Below are 15,650 nucleotides of genomic sequence, written 5' to 3' on the forward strand. Positions count from 1 at the left end.
AAAAACTCTGAAAAACTAGGCATGCTTGAAAAGAATGTTTCAGATCTGTCCCTGTTTTTCCCAAAGGGGTTTGCTCTCCCCCCCTTCGTAGAAACTAATTCTCTATATCTAAGAATCCTTCTTTCTTTCTCTCTCTGCTTTCTCTCTGTTCTGTGACCTTTGTATAAGGAACAAACTTTCCTTCCTTCTTTTTCTCATCTTTATATAATTAGTCTAATTACTTATAATTACCAGAGGTACTGATGCTAGATTTTGTAAGTTTGTTATAATTTGAAACTGATGATGCTGTGCTGGTGGGTGAGTAATTAAAGACTTAATTTTCTCTAACTCCTGTTGAATTTTTTGCCTGTACTATTTCGTAAGATGTTTAGAGAATAGCAAACCAAATGCGCAGCCTAGTACACACAGCACTGGAGAAAGCCCCCCCAAGTCCAGAATTCTTACTCCCAAGAGGACACCAGCAAAAAGAGGTTAAGAAGAATAGGGCGGCCGAAACCAAGCTGGCCAAGGCAGCAGAAACATGAAAGAGGAGAGCTGCGGCCGCCCTCTCGGGGTGCTGCAGGTTATTTATTTTTTGTTTTTAAATTATTCCGGAGGCACCAAAAGTAAAGGGAGCCGAAAGGCCCAGCACGGCAATCCGGGCAAACAAAGGAGCTCCAGAATCCAGCATCCGGAGAAGGCAGCACAGAAGCAGAGAGGAAAAAATAGCACAAATAGCCCTCCGTTGCAAGCCCTAGCTGGACAACAGACATACCACGAGGTCACACCAAGGTAGAACAGAAAGACCCCAAACTCACTTCTTACACACTGCCGCTGGTGGGGTGCTCAGCAAGTCCAGCAGTAGCACAGCGTCAACATGGAGAGCCTAATGTCGTGCTATTCAAAGATGGCGGAAATAGAACACTTACTAATAACTGACCTTACTAATAACTGTATCTGATAGCCTGGAATGACAATGTAATAACAAAATTATGTAAGCCACATTGAGCCTGCAAATAGGTGGGAAAATGTGGGATACAAATGCAACAAATATATAAATAAAACACGATGGACACAGAGCCTGCCAAAACAAAACCACTGCAGGTGTACCTGCTGAGAAACACAGGGAGGCCCTACGGATCACAGCCGCAGCAGTACAAACCACGGAGATCGCTGGAGAGCAGACAGTGGAGAGAGCCAAAAGGAAGCAGTAGCAGACGAAAGAGCCTGACAGTTCCAGAGAAAAACAAAATCAGTATATCAACCTTACTCAACGCAGCAACTTACAGTGTCAGCAGATTAACATGGAGAAAGCCTCACTGAGAAGGAGCTTTTTTTTTTTTTTTTTAAGAGGCAGGAGGAACCAGAGCCATAAGCCACAGGAAAAGCACCAGCCCACAAGAGGATCACAGAGATGGGAACAGGAGGGCAGGGGACCTGGCTCCACCGGGTGTACCCCAACTGACCGACAAAGCCATGCCAAGCCCCCAGTTCAACTAAGCCCGAGGGAACAGGTTAGGAGCAAACACCACACCAGAGCTGCACAGGAGATGTCCATCTACCTGATGAGATAATGAGGATACATACCTGTAGCAAGTATTCTCCAAGGACAGCAGGCTGAACTTTATCACGCATGGGTCGTCGTTCGCGACGGCCCAGGAGCCCGGAAATTACAAAAAAAACAAGAAGTTCCTAGAACGTGGCACCGCGCATGTTCGATCAGGCTCCCGCCCACAACGCGAGCGTGTCATCTATAGTTTAATAAACAGCAAAATATAGAAAAGGAACAACTTCAAAAGGGGAGGATGGTGGGTTGTGATAATGTTCAGCCTGCTGTCCTTGGAGAATACCTGCTACAGGTATGCATCCTCATTTTCTCCGAGGACAAGCAGGCTGAACATTATCACGCATGGGGTATCCCTAGCCCCCAGGCTCACTCAAAACAATGAACATTGGTCAATTGGGCTTCGCAACAGCAAGAACATAACAGATTTATTATTATTTTTTTTTTTTATTACATTTGTACCCCGCACTTTCCCACTCATGGCAGGCTCTATGCGGTGGGCAATGGAGGGTTAAGTGACTTGCCCAGAGTCACAAGGAGCTGCCTGTGCCGGGAATCGAACTCAGTTCCTCAGTTCCCCAGGACCAAAGTCCACCACCCTAACCACTGGGCCACTCCAGTGAGAGTGCAGCCTGGAACAGAACAAAAATGGGCCTAAGCGGGTGGAGTGGATTCTAAACCCCGAACAGATTCTGCAGCACCGACTGCCCAAACCGACTGTCGCGTCGGGTATCCTGCGGAAGGCAGAAGTGAGATACGAATGTGTGGACTGATGACCACGTTGCAGCCTTACAAATTTCTTCAATGGAGGCTGACTAAGTGAGCCACTGATGCAGCCATGGCTCTAACATTATGAGCCGTGACATGGCCCTCCAGAGTCAGCCTAGCTTGCACATAAGTAACATAGTAGATGACGATAAGTGAAGGAAATGCAATCCGCTAGCCAATTAGAGATGGTGCGTTTTCCGATGGCGACTCTCCTCCTGTTGGGATACAAAGAAACAAACAATTGGGCGGACTGTCGATAGGGCTTTGTCCGCTCCACGTAAAAGGCCAATGCTCTCTTGCAGTCCAAGGTGTGCAACTTGTCCTCACCAGGGCGGGTATGTGGACGGGGAAAAAATGTTGCCAAGACAATTGACTGGTTCAGATGAAACTCCGACACCACTTTCGGCAAGAACTTAGGGTGAGTGCGGAGGACTACTCTATTATGATGAAATTTAATATAAGGTGCATGTACTAGCAAGGAGTGGAGCTCACTGACTCTATAAGCTGAAGTAACAGCCACCAGGAAAATGACCTTCCAGGTCAAGTACTTCAGATGGAATGCAGTGGCTCAAAAGGAGCTTTCATCAGCTGGGTGAGAACAACGTTGAGATCCCATGACACTGGTGGAGGTTTGACAGGGGGCTTTGACAAAAGCAAATCTCTCATGAAACGAACTACTAAAGGCTGTCCAGAGATAGGCTGACCCTCTACACGTTGATGATAAGCACTAATTGCACTAAGATGAACCCTTACGGAGTTGGTCTTGAGACCAGACTCTAATAAGTGTAGAAGGTATTCAAGCAGGGACCGTGTAGGACAAGAAAAAGAATCTAGGGCCTTGCTGTCACACCAGATGGCAAACCTCCTCCAATTAAAAGAACAACTCTTTTTCGTGGAATCTTTCCTGGAAGCAAGCAAGACTCGAGAGACACCCTCTGAAAGGCCTAACTTCTAAGTCTCAACATCCAGGCTGCGAGAGCTAAAGACTGGAGGTTGGGATGTAGAAGCGACACCTCGTTCTGAGTGATGAGGGTCGGAAAACAGTCCAATCTCCACGGTTCTTCGGAGGACAACTCCAGAAGAAGAGGGAACCAGATCTGACGGGGCCAAAAAGGTGAAATCAGAATCATGGTTCCTTGGTCTTGCTTGACTTTCAGCAGAGTTTTCCCTACTAAAGGTATGAGAGGATACGCATACAGAAGGCCTGTCCCCCAATGTAGGAGAAAGGCATCTGACGTTAATCTGTCGTGGGCCTGAAGCCTGGAACAGAACTGAGGGACCTTGTGATTGATCTGAGTGGCAAAAAGATCCACTGAGGGGGAGCCCCAAGCTCGGAAGATCTTGCGGATAACATCCATGTTCAGTGACCACTTTCAGTACTGTGTACTGCCCTTTGGCCTCGCGTCTGTGCCCAGGGTCTTCACAAAATGCCTGGTAGTTGTCGCAGCATCGCTATGCAGACTCAGAGTGCACGTGTTCCCTTATCTAGACAATTTGCTGGTGAAGAGCACTTCGGAGGCAGGAGAGCTACAGTTCATGCGGGTGACTATTCAAGTGCTAGAGCTACTGGGGTTTGTAGTCAATCGTGAGGTTACATTATCCTGCTCAGTCTGTCGGCCAAACTGTTGCTTACGCCTGCAAGATAAGTGGCCTGGAGAAGCATGCCGTGGCGATGAGCCCAAAGCCACTTACTGACGGCTTCCTGACACAGAGGGCGAGATTCGGTGCCCCCCTGCTTGTTGGTGTAATACATAGCAACCTGGTTGTCTGTCTGAATTAGAATGATTTGATTGGACAGCCGATCTCTGAAAGCCTTGAGAGCGCTCCAGATCGCTCGTAATTCCAGGAAGTTGATCTGAAGATTCTTCTCCTGAAAAGACCAAGCTCCCTGGGGTGTGAAGCCAATCTACATGAGCACCCCACCCCAGGAGGGATGCATCCATCTTCAGCACTTTTTGTGGCTGAGGAATTTGGAATGGACATCCCAAGGTCAAATTGGATCAAATAGACCACCACTGAAGGGAACTACAAAAACCGGTGGAGAGATGGGATGGCTGGCGTCCAGAGAAGTTTAGCTAGCTATTTATACCCCTGTGACTATGTTAAACTGTGGTTCCTGATGAAGCCATGAAGCGGGTGAAACGATTTGGGCCCCGTTGAACAAATGAATGTTAACAGTTTGAATGTGGGGTTACCAAGCCAACTTTGAGAAAGCTACAACCTAAAACAGCCTGCAATCTGAGTACTAACCATATATTTGTTGAGCCACCATAACAATGCTTAATCAAAACCACTAATCCTTCCGAGGACCACTGAGATACATACATTAGATTATCTCCCCATGCACTATGCAGCAGATACAATAGAAGCCATAGAAAGACCTGAAAGTATTTATTAGTATGATCCACCTGAAATTGCTATTACCCGCATACCTATACTTCATGAGATTTTGTAGATGAACTCATGGATTTGTCCCATTCATGAAACATGTCTCACTACAGGTTTGAGTAAGTCTCAAGAGAGATGACATCATGATTAAGGCCCTAAGGATTGGGTAATATAAAGGGAATTCCATATGCCCAAATAATATATCACCTGAGAATGAAGTTTCCTATCTTGCACCATACCTTCTAACAATGAAGACCAGAACTCGCCCCCTCGTTTGATAGCTTGCCACCTTCTGGAATGGATGACGACGAGCTTGACGAGCTTTGTGTCACCCCTCCCCAGAGGGGGTGACGTGGGGAATGTATAATTATGGTACAGCCAGAGACCCCCCCCCACTGGAATGGTGGAGGGCCCAGTCATAGAGCTCAGGCCATTACAGACCTTGGCTGAGTCAGAAATCTGATGGCTGACATAACTGGGAGCTTACTGGAAAAGTATGGCCTAGTTTGTAGCCCGGATTGAGGCCTAAAAGTTAGGTAAATAGATATGGAAACAAAATGGAGGATTTCAGCACAAAATGGAAGCCCGTATCTGTTACAAAGTGGAATTTTCTCTAATGTAAGTTAGAAAAACAAGTTGAGCAATGAGTGAGTCATGCCAGGTGCAGAGAAAATAGGGAACTAGCTGTCCAAGCGAGGAGGGAGACTTTCCTGTGAGCAGGATTGTGGTCAGCTGGTGTGAGAAAGGAAAGGCGTAGCAAGATAGAAGCTACTCATTAGCATGAGCCAATCAGTGACAACCATGACATTAGCATAGATCCAATCAGGTATATCTACTGTCATATTACCCATATCCTGAGGGCACCTATAAAAATCAGGGTTTTTCCTGGTTTAAGCTAGAGAGAAAAGGGTTGGCACTCTCTCTCCAAGGGAAACCAATGTGTCCAGCAGAATTGACAAATTACCTAATTGCTTTCCCTTGTAAAACCTCTAATTGGTAAAAGAAATTATAAAAGATTAGCAAATAACACCTGTTTGCAGCTTATTATATTCCTATAATTAATTGATTGTACGTGCCTGTTGTCAATCACTGATTTGACTTATACCTTGGCAAATAAACTCCTCATTCCAAATGATGATTTGTGGGCTTCACTTAATGATGAAAGGCTGTAAGTATAAATGCTTCTGCTGTATCAGGCTATCATTCGCTGCATTGTATAACTTGTAACCTAAATCCAGTTTGTCATAAGGCTGGTATCTATTCCTTGCCAGTGCTGAGAGGCGGACTAATGCGGGTCCCTTAGATCTAACGTCTCTCTCAGTGGCAATTCCTTTTAGAACTTCACAAACTCCTTGATTACCCCAGTACTAGTGCTATTTAGAGATGGAGTCAGATTTAAGGTCACTCCAGCCTTCTTGGGGGGCTCGGGACCCCTCAATTCTCAACAGTACATAAGTACATAAGTAATGCCATACTGGGAAAAGACCAAGGGTCCATCGAGCCCAGCATCCTGTCCACGACAGCGGCCAATCCAGGCCAAGGGCACCTGGCAAGCTTCCCAAACGTACAAACATTCTATACATGTTATTCCTGGAATTGTGGATGTTTCCCAAGTCCATTTAGTAGCGGTTTATGGACTTGTCCTTTAGGAAACCGTCCAACCCCCTTTTAAACTCTGCTAAGCTAACCGCCTTCACCACTTTCTCCGGCAACGAATTCCAGAGTTTAATTATACATTGAGTGAAAAAAGATTTTCTCCGATTTGTTTTAAATTTACTACACTGTAGTTTCATCGCATGCCCCCTAGTCCTAGTATTTTTGGAAAGCGTGAACAGACGCTTCACATCCACTTGTTCCACTCCACTCATTATTTTATATACCTCTATCACGTCTCCCCTCAGCCATCTCTTCTCCAAGCTGAACAGCCCTAGCCTTCTTAATCTTTCTTCATAGGGAAGTCGTCCCATCCCCGCTATCAGTTTACTTATGTTATGCTATGGCTTGGAAAGCTTTTATCTTTTTGATAATGCTTTTTTGAATTATTAGTTCTATTGTGAATAGTCTTGTTTGTAAATAGGTGGGATATTATACCCTATGAAAGAGACAAGATCACAGGCACAAAAAATCTCATGTAGATATCAGTGTCCTGGTGTTCAGACCTTGGTAGATACCTTGGTTTTTGAGGGTATTTCCCACTGGTTAGCCATTGCTGTGCATTCCTTTTTTACATGACCCTCTGAGTTTGTGTTTGGCTGTTTTTCAGTTTTTGTTGTATTAGATTACCTTAGCAGGGTTAACAGCCCATACTGTTTATTGTTTGATCCATTGAGCTGATCTCATATGTAGGCGTGCCATGGGAGTTACATGAACTGTGGAAGCCATGTGTCTTAAGAGTCTCAACATCTGCTGAGCTGTGATCTGTTGAGAGGCTCAAGCGAAGGACACTAGGGTCAGGAGATTGTCTGCCCTTGCCTAGGGAAGATAAGCTCGACGTCCGTTTGTCCAACAGAGCTACGATGAACTCCAATTTCTGCACTGGGACAAGATGGGACTTGAGGTAATTGATTACAAACCCCAGTAGCTCTATCACTTGAATAGTCACCCGCATGAACTGTAGCGCTCCTGCCTCCGAAGTGCTCCTCACCAGCCAATTGTCTAGATAAGGGAACATATGCACTCCCAGTCTGCATAGTGATGCTGCGACAACTATCAGGCATTTTGTGAAGACCCTGGGCACAGACGCGAGGCCAAAGGGCAGTACACAGTACTGAAAGTGCTGAGTTCCCAATTGAAATTGTAGATACCTCCTGTGGGCTGGAAGTATCGAGATGTGAGTGTAGGCATCCTTTAAGTCAGAGAGCATAGCCAATCGTTTTCCTGAATCATGGGAAGAAGGGTGTCCAGGGAAACCATCCTGAACTTTTCTCAGACTATGAATTTGTTCAGGGCCCTTAGGTCTAGGATGGGACGCATCCCCCCTGTTTTATTTTGCACAAGGAAGTACCTGGAATAGAATCCCAGCCCTTCTTCCCCTGGTGGAACGGGTTCGACCGCATTGGCCTCTAAAAGGGCGGAGAGTTCCTCTGCAAGTACCTGCTTGTGCTGGGAGCTGAAGGATTGAGCTACCGGTGGACAATTTGGAGGCTTGGATGCCAGATTCAGTGAAGACGTCTGGCGGGACAGAGAATCCATGATATCATAATGCTTTTTAATCTGATCGACCATGTCCTCTACTTTTTCCCCCTGGCAAGGAACATCCGCCATTCGCTGCTGGGTCTTCTGATCCAGGTCAGAGACACGCAGCCATGAGAGCTGCGCATCACTATACCTTGAGCAGCTACTCAGGATGCCACAACAAAAGTGTCGTAAGACCCCTGGCCAGGAATTTGCAACACGCCTTCTGCTGCCTGACCACCTGGTGAAAAGATTCAGCAAGCTCCGGAGGAAGTGCTTCAACTAAACTGGACAGTTGCCTCACCGAGTTCCGCAAGTGGATGCTCGTGTAGAGCTGGTACGTCCGGATCTTGGCGGTGAGCATAGCGGCCTGATATGCTCTCCTCCCAAAAGGATCCAGAGTCCTAGATTCTCTGCCTGGGGGCGCCAAGGCATAGTCTCTAGTACTCCTGGCTCTTCTGAGAGCAGAGTCCACCACCATGGAATCGTGAGGAAGTTGGGCCTTCACCATTACAGGCTCTCCATGGACTCTGTACTGGGATTTTTGGGGGACAACTTAGATAGAGGGCACGACCAATTTCGCATAAGCACTTCCCTCAGTGTATTATGCAAGGGGGCCGTAGAAACCTCAGCAGGTGGAGAAGGATAGTCCAAGACCTCAAGCATCTCAGCCCTGGGCTCATCCACAACCTCCATAGGGAATGGAATGTCCTTAGACATTTCCCTAACAAAAGATGAAAAAGAGAAACTCTCAGGTGGAGACCTTCTACTCTCAATTGGTGGAGTAGGATCAGAGGGAAGCCCACATGACTCTTCCTCCAAAAAGTATCGAGGGTCTTCCTCCTCTTCCCCGAGCGCTCCTCATAGGTGTCGGACAAAAGCTCCCAAAGAGCAGCCCGAACCCGAGCCTGTCTCGACGTTGAGGATCGACGACCTCGTGGGAGATGTCAAGAAGTCGACCCCTGCCTAGACTCCGGCGAAGCTTCCTCCACCGACTGTTGCTGCAATAACTATGCTAGATGGGAGACAAGAGTAGATTAAAAATGGGATAAAAACCTCAGGTAACTTGCAAATGAAAAAAGTCATGACACACAAGCCAGATCTCAATGAGTCGGAAGCCCAAAAGAACAACATTCTGGTCATGTCTGGGTGGTGCCAGGGACCTCTGATGAGCCGGGGACGCTTCCTCCCAAAGGACTGGAGACTGACACCGACACAGCTGGCGTCAGTTTTGAGCACCTCTGACGCCTCAATGTTAATGTGTCCCTGCAGGCAAAAATGGGTCTCAAGTATTGGATTGAGTACTTCAAACCTGAGCAGTAGCTTTGTATCAAGAAAGGAAGTACTTCAACCATTCCTCAAACTTCAGGAACTACTTCTTGAAGGCTGCCATTGTCAAAGGTGGGCGCATTGCAGTCGGAATGGCTATATCCTCATGATTATTTGGGGTGTATCAGGTCTCAGCTCTGGAAAATGCAATATAAGAAAATAAACTGAAAAGGTACATACTCTGTAACAGGCTGAAGCATAGCTGCTCCTGCAGAGCTAGTGCTGGGCTCTTCTGCAATCCCTCCACCATCCAGAAACATGGTGATCGCCATCTCTAGATTATGATTACATGCTTCAAGCATATGCTTCCCAACGCTCTCACTAGCACCTACAACATAAAGAGGTACAAAAACAAAATGTAAGCAGCAAATCAGAAGAAAACTTCAATATACTTAAAAACATTAAACAACTTCAGGGCTTCATAGGAAACATAACATCACTAACTTTAAATCATACCATGCATATTTTATTCATGACTGAACTGAAACTGGAGAAGTGATGTACTACTGCTACTTTACACTGTGCTTTCTAAAAGTCTTCACATCCAAATACATTTTACACATTCTGCTATCTACAAAAATGCAATTCAAAATTCATTAAAACAGGAGTTTATATCACTGATCTACACAACACACTTTATACTTCCAAAAAGAAAGAATTATAGAAATATTCAAAAAGAAAAAAAGAAATCAAAATAGTCTTAACTGTATAAGCCCTCACACCCCTTGACTCACCTTTTACAACAGTATTAGCCAAAAGTCATTTAGGATAACTGTCTACCAACTTTGCACAGCAGGATGGTACCGCCTTTGCCCACTCTTCCTGGCAACATAGCTCAAGCATCTTTAAGTTGCATGGAGATTATGTGCAGCAGCAGTCTTCAAGTCTTGCCACAGATATTCTATTGGATTCGTAAAGAAGCAGAGAGACTGGTTGGGGAGGTCACCGAGCCAAGATGGCTGCTGAGCGAAGCGCTCTGGCAGTCCCACAAATAAAAGCAAAATAAGTGAGCGCTTTGCATAACGACACAACACAACGCGTACAACTGAGAGATAGAGGAACATCGGAGGAGAAAATTGAGCATGGCATCTCTCGCGCCGAAGCAGTCACTGGCAAGTTTTGCCTATACGGGCCCCAGCGCATCAACTCCGCAGGAGACCACGTGGGGGAGAAAATGTGTATGCATAGGCAATATAAAGAAATATATTTTGCATCAAACCATGTAGAAAAGGAAAAAAAAGGGAGTTTTGATAGCACTGGCGGGGTGACTTCCCTGGCAAGTGCAACGAATAGTAAGGGATAAGGGCGGACATTATATTTTACTAGTCATGTGATTGGGAACAGAGATTTACATGATGGTGAATATCTATGCCCCGAATGAAAAACAAGGAGCTTTCTATAAAGAGCTATCTGAAATCATAGCAAAAAATATAGAAGGGGAATTAGTGATAGGTGGGGATTTTAATTTGACTCCACATCCCTCTATGGATAACTCAAATAAAGAGATACGATATGCTCAAAGCGATAGGGCAAAATTACATAAATTTATGAACTACTGGCAGATGATAGATATCTGGCGACATTTTAACCCGATGTCTCGGAGTTATACTTATTTTTCGGCGGTTCATGCATCCCACTCACGAATAGACATCTGGCTCGGAGGGCAAGGATTGGTGCAGAGAGTAAGTGAATGATACATACCTGTAGCAGGTGTTCTCCGAGGACAGCAGGCTGATTGTTCTCACGACTGGGTGACGTCCGCGGCAGCCCCCACCAACCGGAAAAAAGCTTCGCGGGACGGTCGGCACGCAGGGCACGCCCACCGCGCATGCGCGGCCGTCTTCCCGCCCGTGCGCGACCGCTCCCGCCAGTTGAATGACTAGCAAAAGATGAAACACACAACTCCAAAGGGGAGGAGGGAGGGTAGGTGAGAACAATCAGCCTGCTGTCCTCGGAGAACACCTGCTACAGGTATGTATCATTCACTTTCTCCGAGGACAAGCAGGCTGCTTGTTCTCACGACTGGGGTATCCCTAGCTCTCAGGCTCACTCAAAACAAGAACCCAGGTCAATTGAACCTCGCAACGGCGAGGGCATAACAGAAATTGACCTACGAAGAACAACTAACTGAGAGTGCAGCCTGACCAGAATAAATTCGGGTCCTGGAGGGTGGAGTTGGATTTACACCCCAAACAGATTCTGCAGCACCGACTGCCCGAACCGACTGTCGCGTCGGGTATCCTGCTGGAGGCAGTAATGTGATGTGAATGTGTGGACAGATGACCACGTCGCAGCCTTGCAAATCTCTTCAATAGTGGCTGACTTCAAGTGGGCCACCGACGCTGCCATGGCTCTAACACTATGAGCCGTGACATGACCCTCAAAAGCCAGCCCAGCCTGGGCGTAAGTGAAGGAAATGCAATCTGCTAGCCAATTGGAGATGGTGCGTTTCCCGACAGCGACCCCTAGCCTGTTAGGATCGAAAGAAACAAACAATTGGGCGGACTGTCTGTGGGGCTGTGTCCGCTCCAAGTAGAAGGCCAATGCTCTCTTGCAGTCCAATGTGTGCAACTGACGTTCAGCAGGGCGGGTATGCGGCCTGGGGAAGAATGTTGGCAAGACAATTGACTGGTTCAGATGGAACTCTGACACCACCTTTGGCAGGAACTTTGGGTGGGTGCGGAGCACTACTCTGTTGTGATGAAATTTGGTATACGGAGCATGAGCTACCAGGGCTTGAAGCTCACTGACCCTACGAGCTGAAGTAACTGCCACCAAGAAAATGACCTTCCAGGTCAAGTACTTCAGATGGCAGGAATTCAGCGGCTCAAAAGGAGGTTTCATCAGCTGGGTGAGGACGACGTTGAGATCCCATGACACTGTAGGAGGCTTGATAGGGGGCTTTGACAAAAGCAAGCCTCGCATGAATCGAACGACTAAAGGCTCTCCAGAGATGGCTTTACCCTCCACACGATAATGGTAAGCACTAATCGCACTAAGGTGATTCCTTACTGAGTTGGTCTTGAGGCCAGACTCTGATAAGTGCAGAAGGTATTCAAGCAGGTTCTGTGCAGGGCAAGAACGAGGTTCTAGGGCCTTGCTCTCACACCAAACGACAAACCTCCTCCACTTGAAAAAGTAACTCTTTTTAGTGGAATCCTTCCTAGAGGCAAGCAGGACCCGGGAGACACCCTCCGACAGACCCAACGCAGCGAAGTCTACGCCCTCAACATCCAGGCCGTGAGAGCCAGGGATTGAAGGTTGGGGTGCAGCAACGCTCCGTCGTTCTGCGAAATGAGAGTCGGAAAACACTCCAATCTCCACGGTTCTTCTGAGGACAACTCCAGAAGAAGAGGGAACCAGATCTGACGGGGTCAAAAGGGCGCTATCAGAATCATGGTGCCGTGGTCTTGCTTGAGCTTCAGTAAGGTCTTCCCCACCAAAGGTATGGGAGGATAAGCATACAGGAGGCCGGTCCCCCAATGAAGGAGAAAGGCATCTGACGCTAGCCTGCCGTGTGTCTGAAGTCTGGAACAGAACAGAGGCAGCTTGTGGTTGGTCTGAGAGGCGAAAAGATCCACCGAGGGGGTGCCCCACTCTCGGAAGATCTTGCGTACCACTCTGGAATGGAGCGACCACTCGTGCGGTTGCATGACTCTGCTCAGTCTGTCGGCCAGACTGTTGTTTACGCCTGCCAGGTACGTGGCTTGGAGGAGCATGCCAAACCGGCACGCCCAACGCCACATCCCGACGGCTTCCTGACACAGGGGGCGAGATCCGGTGCCCCCCTGCTTGTTGACGTAATACATTGCAACCTGATTGTCTGTCCGAATTTGGATAATTTGGTAGGACAGCCGATCTCTGAAAGCCTTCAGTGCGTTCCAGATCGCTCGGAGCTCCAGGAGGTTGATCTGCAGATCCTTTTCCTGGAGGGACCACAGACCCTGGGTGTGAAGCCCATCGACATGAGCTCCCCACCCCAGGCGAGATGCATCCGTCGTCAGCACTTTCGTGGGCTGCGGAATTTGGAATGGACGTCCCAGGGTCAAATTGGTCCGGATGGTCCACCAGAGCAGTGAAGTGCGGCAACTGGTGGAGAGGCGGATGATATCTTCTAGATTCCCGGTGGCTTGAAACCACTGGGAAGCTAGGGTCCATTGAGCAGATCTCATGTGAAGACGAGCCATGGGAGTCACATGAACTGTGGAGGCCATATGACCCAGAAGTCTCAACATCTGCCGAGCTGTGATCTGCTGAGACGCTCTGGTCTGCGAAGCCAGGGCCAAGAGATTGGTGGCCCTCGCTTCGGGAAGGTAGGCCTGAGCCGTCTGGGTATTCAGCAGCGCTCCTATGAATTCCAGAGACTGAGTTGGCTGGAGATGGGACTTTGGGTAATTTATCACAAACCCCAGCAGCTCCAGAAGTTGAATAGTGCACTGCATGGACCGGAGGGCTCCTGCCTCCGAGGTGCTCTTGACCAGCCAATCGTCGAGATATGGGAACACGTGCACTCCCAGCTTGCGTAGATACGCCGCCGCCACCACCACGAGGCACTTTGTAAACACTCGTGGGGCAGAGGCGAGCCCAAAGGGCAGCACACAATACTGAAAGTGCCGTGCGCCCAGGCGGAATCTGAGATACTGTCTGTGAGCTGGCAGTATCGGGATGTGAGTGTATGCGTCCTTCAAATCCAGGGAACATAGCCAATCGTTTTTCTGAATCATTGGCAGAAGGGTGCCCAAGGAAAGCATCCTGAACTTTTCTTTGACCAGGAATTTGTTCAGGCCTCTCAGGTCTAGGATGGGACGCATCCCCCCTGTTTTCTTTTCCACAAGGAAGTACCTGGAATAGAATCCCTGCCCTTCCTGCCCGGGTGGTACGGGCTCGACCGCATTGGCGCTGAGAAGGGCGGAGAGTTCCTCTGCAAGTACCTGCTTGTGATGGGAGCTGAAAGACTGAGCTCCCGGAGGACAATTTGGAGGCAGGGAGGCCAAATTCAGGGCGTATCCGCACCGCACTATTTGGAGAACCCACTGGTCGGAGGTTACGAGAGGCCACCTTTGGTGAAAAAATTTTAACCTCCCTCCGACCGGCAGATCGTCCGGTACGGACACTTGTAGGGCGGCTATGTTCCCGTGGATCCAGTCAAAAGCCCGTCCCCGGCTTTTGCTGTGGAGGCGCAGGGGGCTGCTTAGGCGCACGCTGTTGACGAGAACGAGCGCGCTGGGGCTGTCCCTGTGCCTGACGAGGCCTTCGGGCCGGCTGGTTGTACCTACGCTTCGCGAAAGAATAGGGTGCAGCCTGCCGGGCCCGGGAAAAACGTCCACCTGTGGAGGTGGGTGCTGAAGGCGTCCGGTGGGAGAGCTTGTCGAGAGCGGTTTCCCGCTGATGCAGTTGGTCCACCATCTGCTCGACCTTCTCACCAAAAATGTTATCCCCCCGGCAAGGGACGTCGGCCAGTCTCTGCTGGGTGCGGTTGTCCAGGTCAGAGGCACGCAGCCATGAGAGCCTGCGCATCACTATCCCTTGGGCCGCAGCACGAGATGCCACGTCACAGGTGTCATATATACCCCTGGACAGGAACTTTCTGCACGCCTTCAGCTGCCTGACCACCTCCTGATAAGGCCTGGACTGCTCCGGCGGGAGCTTCTCGACCAGGTCCGCCAGTTGTTGCACATTGGTCCGCATGTGAATGCTCATATAGAGCAGGTATGACTGGATGCGGGTCACGAGCATGGAGGATTGGTAGGCCTTCCTCCCAAACGAGTCCAGAGTGCGAGACTCCCGCCCCGGGGGTGCCGAGGCGGTATCCCTCGAACTCCGTGCCCTCTTGAGAGCAGAATCCACGACCGCAGAGTCATGGGGCAATTGTGGCCACATTAGCTCTGGGTCAGAGTGGATCCTGTACTGGGACTCTGCTTTCTTGGGAATGGTGGGGTTAGTTAATGGTCGCACCCAGTTCCGAAGCAGCGTCTCCTTAAGGACATTGTGCAGCGGTACCGTGGAGGACTCTCTAGGTGGTGATGGATAGTCGAGGACCTCGAGCATCTCGGCCCTCGGCTCTTCCACAGAGACCACGGGAAAGGGAATGGTAATAGACATATCCCGCACAAAGGAGGCAAAGGAGAGACTCTCGGGAGGTGAGAGTTTCCTCTCCGGTGAAGGCGTGGGGTCCGAGGGAAGGCCCGTAGACTCCTCTGAGGAGAAATATCTAGGGTCCTCCTCTTCCCCCCACGAGTCCTCATCCTCGGTGTCGGACATAAGCTCATGTAGCTGAGTCCTGAACCGGGCCCGGCTCGACGTCGAGGCACCAGGGTCTCGGTGTCGTCGAGCGGTGGACTCCCGCGCCGGCGGGGACGGAGCTCCCTCCATCGACGTCGACGGGGACTCCACCTGCGTGGCGGTCGAGACCGGCACCGCAAGCGGCGGCGGTGTCGACGGCCCCGGC

At 49.0% G+C, this 15,650-nt stretch overlaps 1 protein-coding gene across 3 annotated transcripts in view; it reads right to left on the reverse strand.

Moving 5' to 3' along the window:
• UBXN7 (UBX domain protein 7) overlaps positions 1-15,650 on the reverse strand; it is a 588,902-nt gene that overhangs the window by 511,232 nt on the left and 62,020 nt on the right. For all 3 annotated transcript variants that reach the window (XR_003943538.1, XM_030215927.1, XM_030215926.1), the window contains exon 2: positions 9,383-9,530. Coding sequence is in view for 2 of the 3 variants with exons in the window: in XM_030215927.1 (XP_030071787.1) it covers positions 9,383-9,530 (148 nt within the window). In the remaining variant the exon portion in view is untranslated. The remainder of the gene's footprint in view (positions 1-9,382; positions 9,531-15,650) is intronic.

This window comes from Microcaecilia unicolor, chromosome 10, assembly GCF_901765095.1.
Source record: "Microcaecilia unicolor chromosome 10, aMicUni1.1, whole genome shotgun sequence".
NCBI classification, from domain to species: Eukaryota; Metazoa; Chordata; class Amphibia; order Gymnophiona; family Siphonopidae; genus Microcaecilia; species Microcaecilia unicolor.